At 36.7% G+C, this 12,345-nt stretch overlaps 1 protein-coding gene across 1 annotated transcript in view; it reads left to right on the top strand.

The window, feature by feature from the left end:
• The first annotated feature begins 206 nt into the window (after window positions 1–206).
• CUNH10orf53 (chromosome unknown C10orf53 homolog) overlaps window positions 207–12,345 on the top strand; it is a 28,150-nt gene continuing 16,011 nt past the window's right edge. Inside the window, exon 1 of the mRNA XM_054572331.1 lies at window positions 207–303. Coding sequence (XP_054428306.1) covers window positions 207–303 — 97 coding nt within the window. The remainder of the gene's footprint in view (window positions 304–12,345) is intronic.

Raw genomic sequence — 12,345 nt, 5'->3', positions numbered from 1 at the left:
GAAGTAAAGGCATCTAGAAATGGAAATTCCTCACCCTCCCCCGTTACACCAGACACTGGGCTAGGACTGGTATGGAGGATCCCCAAGCTCCATCCCCATCCTCCCTGACCACGCCCAGCCAGGCGCGACCACGCCCAATACTAAGGGCCTGAAAAGCAGTTGCCTAGCAGTGTGTGTTTCGCAGAGCGGAGGGTGGGGGCCCAGCCATGCCCAAGAATACGTTAGTCATCTTGCGCTATGGCCCGTATAGCGCAGTCGGCCTGTCTGTGGAACATCGCACCTTCCGCCTGGAGGGCCTGCAAGGTGGGCAGCTGAGCGCCAAAGGGCCACCAACACCAACCTGTCTGTGCCCAGGTATACCTTAGCCTCTGAGCATCTGTGCAGGCTGTGCTTTCTGTCTAGATCTCCTTCCTTCCTCAAGCCCAGACCAAATGCCACCTCCTTTGGAATACCTCCTCTGAGCCCTCACCACCTTGAGATGACTCAGTATCTTCCTCTGGCTTCCCATTTCAATATAAGAGCAGGAACAAACATTCTCTGTGAACCCACTGGGTGCTGTGCAGTTTACACAAGTTATCTGGATAAGAAAGGATTACATACTTTGCTTACACAGTGGGAAACTGAAGATCAGGAATAGTAAGTGATTTCCAAGGTCATATGGCTGGCTGGAAAATGGTGGGGAGTCTGTCCCCTGATCATTCATTCATGCAACAAACCTTTGTTAAGCAGCTAATATGTGTCAGGCACTCCTCCAGTTACCTGAGACATACTGGTGAACAAAGATAAATGTTTTGAAGTGGCCTTCTCATTGTTGACTACTAACTGACAGTAGCGCTAAGACTCTGACAGAGAAATATAATCATAGTGGGCCCTACCACTGGCCATAATTGGAGGGGGAAAGGAAAGTTCTGGAAAGGTTTATTACATTTGAGCTCAGCTTTAAAGAGTAAGCAGAAACTAACAGGTAAAGGGAAGAAAGAGCATTCTAGCTGGAGGGACTGATATCTGCAAAGGCTGCAAGCATGAACAAATTATGTATTTGTTGAACTGATACAACAAATATGAAGATGAGATTGGAGAGGTAGACAGGGACCAGGTCCTGCAGAGCCATATAAAAGGTTTAGGCATTGGGATAAAACTGTGGCTTCTGTGAGAAGGATATATTAGAAGGGGTCAAGAATGGAAGCATGGAGACAAGTCGGGGAGCTGTTGGAGTGGTCTGTGGGAGAGATGATAGTAGCTTGTACCAGGACAGCCATAAAAGAGTGGTAGAAAAAAGTAAAATAATGGTACTCCCTAAAAAAAGTACAGAGTGGAGGCAAGGGTCAAGAGGCTACTCTCTGGATCCAGTCAGCTCTGGCTTGCGCCAAGTGCTGATGGATAGAAGTGCTATACACTAAAATTGAGAACATCAAAGATGTTCAATTGGAGGAATATACTCCATTTTGGACATTATTAAACTTTAAGTGCTTTCAGTTATGTAGGTGGAGGCTCTTAGCTCTACTATCTGGAATTCAGAGAAAACAAAATTCTGTCCTGGAGATAGGAAGGTATGAGTCATAGGCATGGGGAGAACATATAGAATAAGAAGAGAGCCTGAGACTGAGTTTTCATGAACTCCATTATCTGACCCAAACCCCAAATTGTCCAGGCAAAATGCCTTGAGAGTGAGGAGGACACAAAATCAGCGATCAGGGAAGGCCTCCCAGAGCAGGTAGTATTTGAGTTCTATTTAGTTTAAAGTGTGTGGAGTTTTTCAGGCATTAGAGAAAACTACTTTCTTTGAGAGAAGAATTGATTGAGAAATTTTTTTTGTAAATAGCTCAGTATTATTTGGGGATGCTTAAAATGCTTTGTAATTTTGTCTAAGGACATTTCCTAAATAACTGACTTTTAACTTCTTCACCATCTGCTGAACTGGGACCATCCACCAAAACTTCACCTCATAACCCACTTTTAGTAACATGATGAGACTAAACAACTACAGCATTTTTTTAGAAAAAATATAGTAGATCTAGCTTCCAGTCAAGATGGTGGTGTAGGTAAACACAGTACTCAGAAACTTCCACAACCACATCAAAATTACACTTAAACTACAGAAGAACCATTATTTAGAACTGCCTGAAATGTAGCTGAACAGAAGTCCTATGACTAAGATATGAAGAATAAGCCACATCAAAACTGGTAAGAAAGATGGAGTCGCAGAACAGGCTGGTCCCAACCAATCTGTGGTGCTTAAAAATCATGAGGACTATCTTGGATGCTGAGGTCACTGCACAGGCCCAGCCCCACACCAGAAGTCCCAGCCAACGGTTCCAGTGCCAGGAAGAGAAGGTCCAAAAACTTCTGGCTGTAAGAACCAGCCAGGATTGTGGCTGAGTGAGATGGAAGGCTTCTGGAGTCTCAACCTCTTAAAGGACCAGCACTCAGTCTCAGTCACTCTGAGCTCCAGCACTGGGGCAGCAACTTGAAAGGCACCAGGGATATAAGGGAGGAACTAAATTGTTTGGCTTTAAGTCTAAGGCTGGAGTGGATGCTTTCTCCCAAACAAAAGGGCTGGCAGAATCCATTGTTCTTTTGCTAAGTATCCCACGCTCAAAGCTAGCAGGCAACACTGGCAACAATTTGAGTCTCCAACAACCTGGCTAACACTATTCGCTCCATGATGGTGATTTCCTGACATCCTGCCCCACGCAACTTGCAGCTCAGCCAAGACCTTTCCAGGGCCTTTCCATACAAATGACCTGTCTTGGCTTGTGCTGCTGACTTTCCTAAAAGCCCTCAAACAAGCAGCATCTGGCCTCTGTGTAACCTGTACCTCTTTCAAAGTGTTCTCAGGCCCAGCACTAATGGCAGCTGGCAATGGTTCACAGCTTGACCTCTCCTGCACAAGTAGCAACATCTGCAGATTGTTTTGTAGCTCATGCTGGGTGGCCCCAGACAGACACAGGTAGCAAATGACCTTGTCCTGCATCTCCCAGAAGGTCCCAGAGCCAGTGCACCCAGTAAACAGCTTCAGACCATGCCAAAGTACCACCCAACCATCTCACTGAACAATACACTCAAGGGGTAGACTCAGGGTGCCTGAGTCCCAGTAAAATGAGTTCTGTTCCATGGGGCAGGTCCTGCACTACTAATTCTCCATAGTGGTTGCAGCTAGTCCTTGCAGCTAATCAGCTTGGAGGTAAATCTATCCCATTGACATGCCAACAGCAATCAAGGCTCAACTACAACAGGAGGGTATTCTCTCCAGGAGCCATACTGGGGGCTCACCTGGAGCTGCCAGCTCAAGTGACTGGACAGGGCTGCATGACACATACTCCACAAGGCCACTCTACCTAGCCTGGAAGACATAGCAGTTCTACCTAATACATAGAAACAAATACAGGGAGTCTGTCAAAATGAGCAAACACACACAAAATATATCTCCCAAATGAAAGAATGGAACAAAACTCCAGAAAAAAACTAAACAAAATGGAGACAAGCAATCTACCAGATGTGGAGTTGAAAACATTGGTTACAAGGATGCTCAATGAACTTAGGGAAAGAGTAGAAGGACTTGGTGAGAACTTTAACAAAAGAAACTAGAAAACAAGGAACAAACATCCAAAGTATGTAAAAGGAAGGAAATAATAAGGAACAGAGTGTAAATAAAAGAGTCTAAAAAATACAATGGAAAAAAAATCAATGAAATCAAAAGCTGGTTCTTTGAAAAAATAAACAAATTGAGAACCTTTAGCCAGACTCATCAAGAAAAAAACAGAAAGGGCCAAAATAAATAAAATCAGAAATTAAAGAGAATAAGTAAAAACTAACCCACAGAAGTACAAAAATATATACATAAGAAAATACTGTAAACTATTGTATTCCAACAAATTGTATTCCAACACCCTGGAAAAAATGGATAATCTCCTGGAAACATACAATCTTCCAAGACTGAATTAAGAAGAAAAAGAAAATCTGAAGACACTGATAACTACTCACAAAGTTAAATCAGTCAGAAAACTCCCAACAGTCCTGGACCAGACAGCTTCAATGGCAAATTTTACAAAAACATTCTAAAAAAATGAGGAGGAGAGAAAACTCCCAAACTTGTTTTACAAGACTAGCATTATACTGATACCTAAGCCATACAAAGACGCTACAAAAAAAAAAAAAAAAAAAAGAAAGAAAGAAAGAAAGAAAGAAAAAGGAAACTATAGGCCAATATCCTTTATGAACACAGATGTAGAAATTTTCAACAAAATGTTAGCAAACTAAATTCAGCAGAACATTAAAAATATCAGCCCTGGTCAGTGTGACTCAGTTGGTTGGAGCATCATCTCACAAACTGAAAGAAAAAATATCATACACCATGATCAAGTAGGATTTATTCCTGTGACACAAGATCGGTTCAATATTTACAAATCAATTAACATAAACAAAACAAAGACTAAAAATCATATGATCATGTCAATAAATGCAGGAAAAGCATTTGACAAAATCCAACATCAATTTATGATAAAAACTCTTATCAAAGTCAGAATACAGGGAACATTCCTCAACCTAATAAAGACCATATATATAAGCCTACAGCTAATATTGTGCTCAAGTGAAATTATGAAAGATTTCCTTTAAGACTGGGGAAAAGACAAAGGAGGTAAAGGACCAAACTATAAGACTTTGAGGAAAGAAGTTGAAGAAGATACAAATACATGGAAGAATATATTGTGCTCATGGATAGGAAGAATAAACACTGTTAAAATGTCCATACTACCCAAAGCAATCTATAGATTTGATGCAATCCCTATAATAATACCAATGGCATTTTTCACAGAAGTAAAACAAGTCATAAATATGGAACTACAAAATACCTGGAATAGCCAAAGCAATCTTGAGACAGAAGAACAAAGTTGGAGGTATAACATTACCTGATGTCAAACTATACTATGAAGCTATAGTAATCAAAACTGGGGCATAATACTAGGGCACTGACAGACCAAAATAGAGAGCCCAGGAATAAACCCACATCTATCTGATAAACTAGTCTATGACAAAGGAGACAAAAATACACAACAGGGTAAGACAGTCTCTTCATTAAATGGTGTTGGGAGAAATGGACAGTTGAATGCAAAAACGGAACTAGAGTACTTTCTTACACCATATACCAAAATAAACTCTAAATGGATTAAAGACTTAAATATAAGTTCTGAAACCATAATACTCCTAGAAGAAAAAAAGGGCAGTAAAACTTTGACATTGCTTTTAGCAATATTTTTTTAATATGTGTCACCAGGTGAGGAAAACAAAAATAAATAAACAAATAAACAGATGAGACTACATCAAACTGAAAGGTTTTTGCACAGAAAAAGAAACCAAAATGATACATCTGATAAAAAGTTAATTTCTATAATATGTCAGGAGCTCATATGACTTCACACTAAAAAAATAAAAAATGGGCAGAGGATCTGAATAGACATTTCTCCAAAGAGGACATACAGATGGACAATAGACAAAGGAAAGATGTTTAACATGATTAATGATAGAGAAATGCAAATTAAAACCACAATAAGATATTATTTTACACCTGTCAGAAAGGCTGTCATCACCAAATCAACAAACAACTAGTGTTGGTGAAATTGTAAACTGGTGTAGTCACTATGAGGGTTCCTCAGAAAATTGAAAACAGAACTATCATATGACCCAGGAATTCCACATGAATACTTATCCAAAGAAATTAGTACTTATCCAAAGCACTAATTCTGAAAGATACTTGTATCTGTATGTTCATTGCAACATTATAAATAGCCAAGATATGGAAGCAACCCGAGTGTCTATCATAAGACAACTGGATAAAGAAGATGTAGCACATATATTAAATGGAATATTGTTCAGCCATAAAAAAGAATGAAATCTTGCCATTTGTGACAGCATGGATGAACTTAGAAGGTATTGTGATAGGTGAAATAAGTCAGATAAAAAAAAAACAAGGCCATATGATTTTACTTACATGTGGAATCTAAAAAATAAAATGAATGAATAAATAAAACAAACAAACTCTTTGATACAGAAAATAAATTGATAGTTTCCATATAGGAGATGGTTTGGGAGGATGGGTGGAAAGGGTGAAGAGATTAAGAAGTACAAACTGGCAATTATAAAAATAGTCACAGGGATGTAAAGCACAGCATAGGAAATATAGCTAATCATATTGTAATAACTATGTATGGTGCCAGGTAGTTACTAGACTTATCTGGGAGATCATGTTGTAAGTTACATAATTGTAGTACAACTGAAACTAATATAAAAAATATTTAATGTAAACTTTAATTGAAAAATAAAATTTTTAAAAAGATATTCTTATGAATATCCAGTTTTTTCACTACCCTTTGTTAAAGAGACTGTTCTTTATCCATTGAATGACCCTGGCAGTCATGTCAAAAATCAGTTGACCATAGATGTGATGGTTTATTTCTGGACTGTCAACTGTATTCCATTGGTCTATATTTTTATTCTATGACAGTACCACACTCTTTTGATTATGTAGCTTTGAGTAAGTTTTGAAATGAGGAAGTGTGAGTTCCCAAGTTCTTTCTTGATTGTTTTAGCTATTCTAGTCCCTTGAAATTCCCTGCAATATTTAGGAGTTTTTCCATTTCTGAAATATTCAGCATTGGGATTTTGAGAGAAATTTCACTAACTCTGTATAATGCTTTGGGAAGTACAGTTGACCCTTGAACAATGCAGGGGGTAGTGGTGCTAACCCCCCAAACTGTCAAAAATCCAAGTATAAAATTTTAATCCCCCCAAATTTAGTCATCCCTCAGTATCTGTGAGGGATTTGTTCCAGAAAATACCCCCACCCTGGAGTGGATACCAAAATTGCAGATGTTCAAGTTTCTTATAAAAAATAAGGTGGCATGAAATAATGCATACAGACCACCCTCCACATCTTCTGAGTTCCAACCACATATATAAAACACTATTTTTGATCCTCAGTTGGTTGAATCAGGAGATGCTACAGAGATCTGACTGTATTTATTGAGAAAACATCCCTGTACGAGTGGGTCCCTGCAGTTCAAACTTGTGTTTAAGGGTCAAATGTATAATCATCTCAAGAATATTAAGTCTTTCAACCCACGCACATGGGCTATCTTTTCATTTATGTAAGTGTTCTTTTTTTTTTTAGCAATTTTTGTAGTTTTCAGTGTACAAGATTTACAATTTGTTAAATCTTTTACTAAGTGTTTTGTTGTTTCAGATGCTATTGTAATTGAACTTATGTTCTTGATTACCTTTTCAGATTGTTCATTGCTGGCATATAGAAACACAACAGATTTGTGTGTTGATTTTGTATTCTTAAACTTTGCTGTTTTGTTTATTAGCTCAAACATTGTTTTATGGAAAGTAGAATTTTCTAGATATAAGATCTTGCAATCTGCAAATAGAGGTAATTTTACTTCTTTCTTTCCATTTTAGATGCCTTTTATTTTTTTCTTGACTAATTTCTCTAGCAAGAACTAATACTGTGTTGAGTAGAAGTGGCAAAAGCAGGCAATCTTGTCTTGTTCCAGATTTTAGGTGAAAAAGTTTCAACTTTTCTCCACTGAGTGTGATGTCAGCTGTGGATGTTTCATATATGGTCTTTATCATAGTGATAAAATTTTCTTCTGTTCTGTTTGTTAAGTGTTTTTATTATGGAAAAAATATAATTTTCAAGTGGTTTTCCTGAATCAACTGAGATAAACACGTGGTTCTGTATCCTTCATTCTATGAGGTATATTATATTTCTTGATTTTCATATGTTGGGTCAACATTGCACTTCTGGGGTAAAACCACTTGGTCATGGTGTATATACTTTTATTATGCTGCCGAATTCAATTTTCTAGTTTTTTTGTTGTTATCGTTGAGGACTTTGCATCAATATTCATAAGGAATATTGGTCAGTAGTTTTCTTTTCTTATAGTGCCATTGTCTGGCTTTGAGATCAGCATAATGCTGGCCTCATAGAATAAGTTCAAAAATGTTCCCCTCTCTTCAATTTCTGGAAGAGTTTGAGAAAGATTCGCATTAATTCTTCTTTAAGTGTTTGGTAGAATTCACACGTAAAGCCATATGGAGGTTTCAGTCTCCTTACTAGTAGTGATAGGTCTGTTCAGAGTTTTTATTTCTTCATAAATCTGTTTTCTTAGTTTTGTGTTCCTAGGAATTTGTCCATTTTACCTAGGTTATCTAATTTGTTGATATATAGGATTTAATAGTATTCTCTTACAACCTTTTTTTTTGTATGTTTTAAAATCCTGTCTGTTTCTGTAAAGTCAGTTGTAATGGCCCCTCTTTCATTTATTATTTTAGTTATTTCAAGTCTTCTCTCTTTTCTCCTTAGTCAATATAGCTTAAGGTTTGTGGATCTATAGATCTTTTTAAAGAACCAACTTTTGGTTTTGTTGGTTTTCTTCCATTTTTCTATTATTTTGTATTCTGGTCTAATTTTTATTTTTTTTGTTCCCTCTGCTAGCTTTGGGTTTGGTTTGCTCTTGTTTTTCTAGTCCCTCTAGCTGTAAACTAAGATTATTGACCTGAGATCCTTTTTAGCATAGGCATAGACAGCTATAAATTTCCCTCTGAGCACTTTCATTGCATTCTGTATTTTAATATGTTGTATTTTAATTTTTACTTTCTCAAGATATTTTCTAATTTTTCTTGTGATTTCTTCTTTAACTCATTGGTTGCTTAAGAGTGTGTTGTTTAATTTCTAAACATTTGTAATTTTTCCAGATTTCCTTCTGTTATTGCTATCTAGTTGCATTCCTTTCTGAAGAGAAATGATAGTTTGTAAGATTTAAAAATTTATTTAAATTTATTTTGTGGCCTAAAATATGACCTATTCTGGAAAATGTTTCATATGCACTTTAGTAGAATATATAGTCTGCCTTTGGTGGAATGTTCTATTTATGTATGTTAGGTCTAGTTGGTTTATAATGTTATTTAAGTCCTCTATTTTTTTTTCCCATTTTATTTTATTTTTAGAGAGAGGGGAAGAGAGGGAAAAAGAGATGAAGAGAAACATAGATGTGAGAGAGAAACATTGATTGGTTGCTTCTTATACAAGCCCAGACCAGGACCAAACCCACAACATAGGCATGTGCCCTGATCAGTAATCAAACTGATGACCTTCCACTTTGCAGGGCGACACCCAATCAACTGAGCTATGCTGGTCAGGGCAAGTCCTCTATTTTCTTTTCTTTTCTTTTTTTTCCCAAATACATTTGTCTCTGCCTTCCCCTCTCCACTTTCCCCTGTCCCCTCCCCCAACTCCCTCCCTCAATCCTTCCCTCCTTTGGTTTTGTCCATGAGTCCTTGCTATATGTTCCTTGACTTGCCCCTTCCCTTCCTTTTCCCCTGCCTACCCTCCCTCCTTCTTACTGATATTCTGTCTAGATGTTGTACCCATTATTAAGAGTGATGTATCAAAGTCTCCAACTGTTTTTATAAAACTGTTTCCCCCTTCAATTCTGCCAATTTTTGATTCATATATTTTGGGTTTCTATCATTAGTTGTATATAGATATATAATTGTTAATCTCCTTGATAGAGCGCAACTTTTATTAATACATACTGTCCTTCTCTGATTCTTGTTAACTTTTGACCTTAAATCTAGTTTGTGTGAAATAATATAGGCAATATGTCTCTCTTTTGGCTGTTATATGCATAAAATATTTTTCCATTCTTTCATTTTAAAACCACTTCATGTCTTTGTATCTAGAGTGAGTCTTTGGTAAACAATATATAAATAAATTGCGGTTTTTAATTCATTATGCCAATCTCTGCCTTTTAATTAAAGAAGTTATCTATTTACTAGTAAGTAATTATTACTAAGGAGAATAATTACTACTAAGGAAAGACCAACTTCTGCCATTTAGCTATTTGTTATCTGTATGTCATATCTCATTTTTGTTTCTCAATTTCTCCATTACTGTCTTTTTAAATAATTTAGTTGATTTTTTTATAACGTACCATTTTTTATTTCCTTCTCCTTTCCTTTTCAGTATATTTTAAACTTATTTTCTTTATGGTTACCTTGGGGATAGCAATAAAAAATTTAAATTTAAAAAAACCTTGTTTAAATACCAGCTTAGTTTGCATTAGTATACAATCTGCTCCTATATATCTCCATCCTTCTCTCTTCATGTTGTTGTTGCCATCTTTATTAATTGTGTGCCCACTAAAACAGATTCATAATTATTGTATTATTTATTTGCCTTTTAAATACATAGGGAAAAAAGAGGAGTTATAAACCAAAAGTACAGCAGTGATTGATTTTACGTTTACCACTGAAGCTACCTTTATCAGTTTCCTTCGGTTTTTTTATGTCTTCATGATACTCTTTGGCGCCCTTTCCTTTTAACCTGAAGGACTTCTTTCACCTTTCTGGTGAGGCAGGTCTATTAGCAACAAATTCTGTCGGCTTTTATTTATCTAAAAATGTGTTCTTTTTCCTTCATTCTTGAATGATAGTTTTGACAATCATAGAATGCTTTGTTGACAGTTGTGATAGTTACCTCTTTTTTTCTGTCGCCTCTTGGCTGGGATACAGTGCATAGTTTTTTGACCAAACACAAGTCTATATGTTGCTATGAAGGTATTTTTTAGGTGTGATCAGCATTTACAATCAGTAGACTACATAAAACAGATTACCTCCCATGTGAGTGGGACTTTGATAAATTGAAGGCCTTAATAAAAAAAACTAAGGATACCTAAAGAAGAAGCAATTTTCCTCAGGACAGCAACATAAAACCCCTGCCAGTGTATCCAGCCTGCCCGACCTATGGAATTCATAATCAAGTTCTGCAACATTAACTCTCACCTAAATTGCCACTCCTTCAGACTTCAGATTCAACAGCCCTCACAATTTGAAACAAGTCCTTAAAATAAATAACCTCTATTCCTGCACTCTCCTTCTCTGCCCTCTTTCTCTTTCTTTGTCTCTATATATACCTGTTGGTTCTATTTCTCTGGAAAACTCTAATCAATACATTTTTTTTTTTGCAGTAGTTTAAATATGTCATTACACTGCCTTCTGGCCTTCATAGTTTCTGATGAGAAATCATTTGGCTGTTAATCTTATTGAGGAGTCTTTGTAAATGACAAGTCATTTTTCTTTTGCTCCTTTCAAGATTCTTTCTTGGTCTTTGTTGACAATTTGACTATAATGTGTCTTAGTGTGGATCTGTTTGAATTTATCTTTCTTGGGGTTAGTTTAGCTTCTTGAATATGTATTTTTACACCTTTCATCAAATTTAGGAAGTTTTCAACCATTATTCCTTCAAATGCTTATTCTTCCCCTTCCTCTTTTTTCTTTCTGAGATTCCTATTGCATATATGTTGGTACATTCACTTTTTAAGGATTCTTTGTTCTTTTTTTAAGATTTTATTTATGTATTTTTAGAAAGAGGGGAAGAGAGGGAGAAAGATAGGTAAGAAATATCAATGCATGGTTGCCTTTCGTATGCCCCCCACTGGAGACCTGACCCACCATCCAGGCATGTGCCCCAACTGGGAATTCAACCAGTGACCCTTTGGTTCACAGGTCAGCACTCAATCCATTAAACTACACCAGCCAGGGCTAATTCTTTGTTATTTATGTTCCTCAGAATCAATAATTTTAATTATTCTGTTCTCAAGTTTATTGATTCTTTTTTGTAATTTCAGGTTAAAATTTGTATTTTGAAGTAAAAACTTATACTTACATATTTACAAAATCATCACACAGGAATACATCTTAAAATAATGTTACATGCTTTATTTACTTAGAAGAAGTTACAGACATAGCCAAAACAAATAGCTGTCATTTATAAATGCAAATTTCTTTCTTTGAGCAAAAGAAAGCTCATGTTAAATGTCAGACTGAAAGCCAGTGAGACACAATGATGCAGTGACAGCTCATCACTTCCCTGAGTGAGGAAGCTTGGAACTGCCTCCTGGGCTGGGGACTGTTCTGCTTCTCCTTTCTGGCCTTTAGTTTCCCTGAGCACCAAGGGAAGACTGGATAATTTCTAAAGTCCTGTGTATCATGGTCCTTCATTTCAGAGCACAGTACATAATTATCACAGTATCATTTTTCTTTTTTCATAAAGTTCAACAGAAAATAAGGTGCTCAAAAATTTTACTACAAAAGGTACTATGATTTTTATTGTAACTCTCACTATATTTGGAATGTTTCCATCTCAGAAGTTTCTGATTTGGTTCACTTGGCAATTCCTGCTTTTGACACATACTCCACTCACACCAGCATATATGAAGAAACGAGCAGTCTTTTATCTGAAGCTGTTGTCTATGATCCTGCCTTCATCACATAGACTGGGCT

This window comes from Pteronotus mesoamericanus, unplaced genomic scaffold (assembly GCF_021234165.1).
Source record: "Pteronotus mesoamericanus isolate MK-2021 breed Mesoamerican mustached bat unplaced genomic scaffold, CSHL_Meso_final contig_230, whole genome shotgun sequence".
Lineage (NCBI taxonomy): Eukaryota > Metazoa > Chordata > Mammalia > Chiroptera > Mormoopidae > Pteronotus > Pteronotus mesoamericanus.
This window is presented reverse-complemented; position numbering and strand designations above follow the sequence as displayed.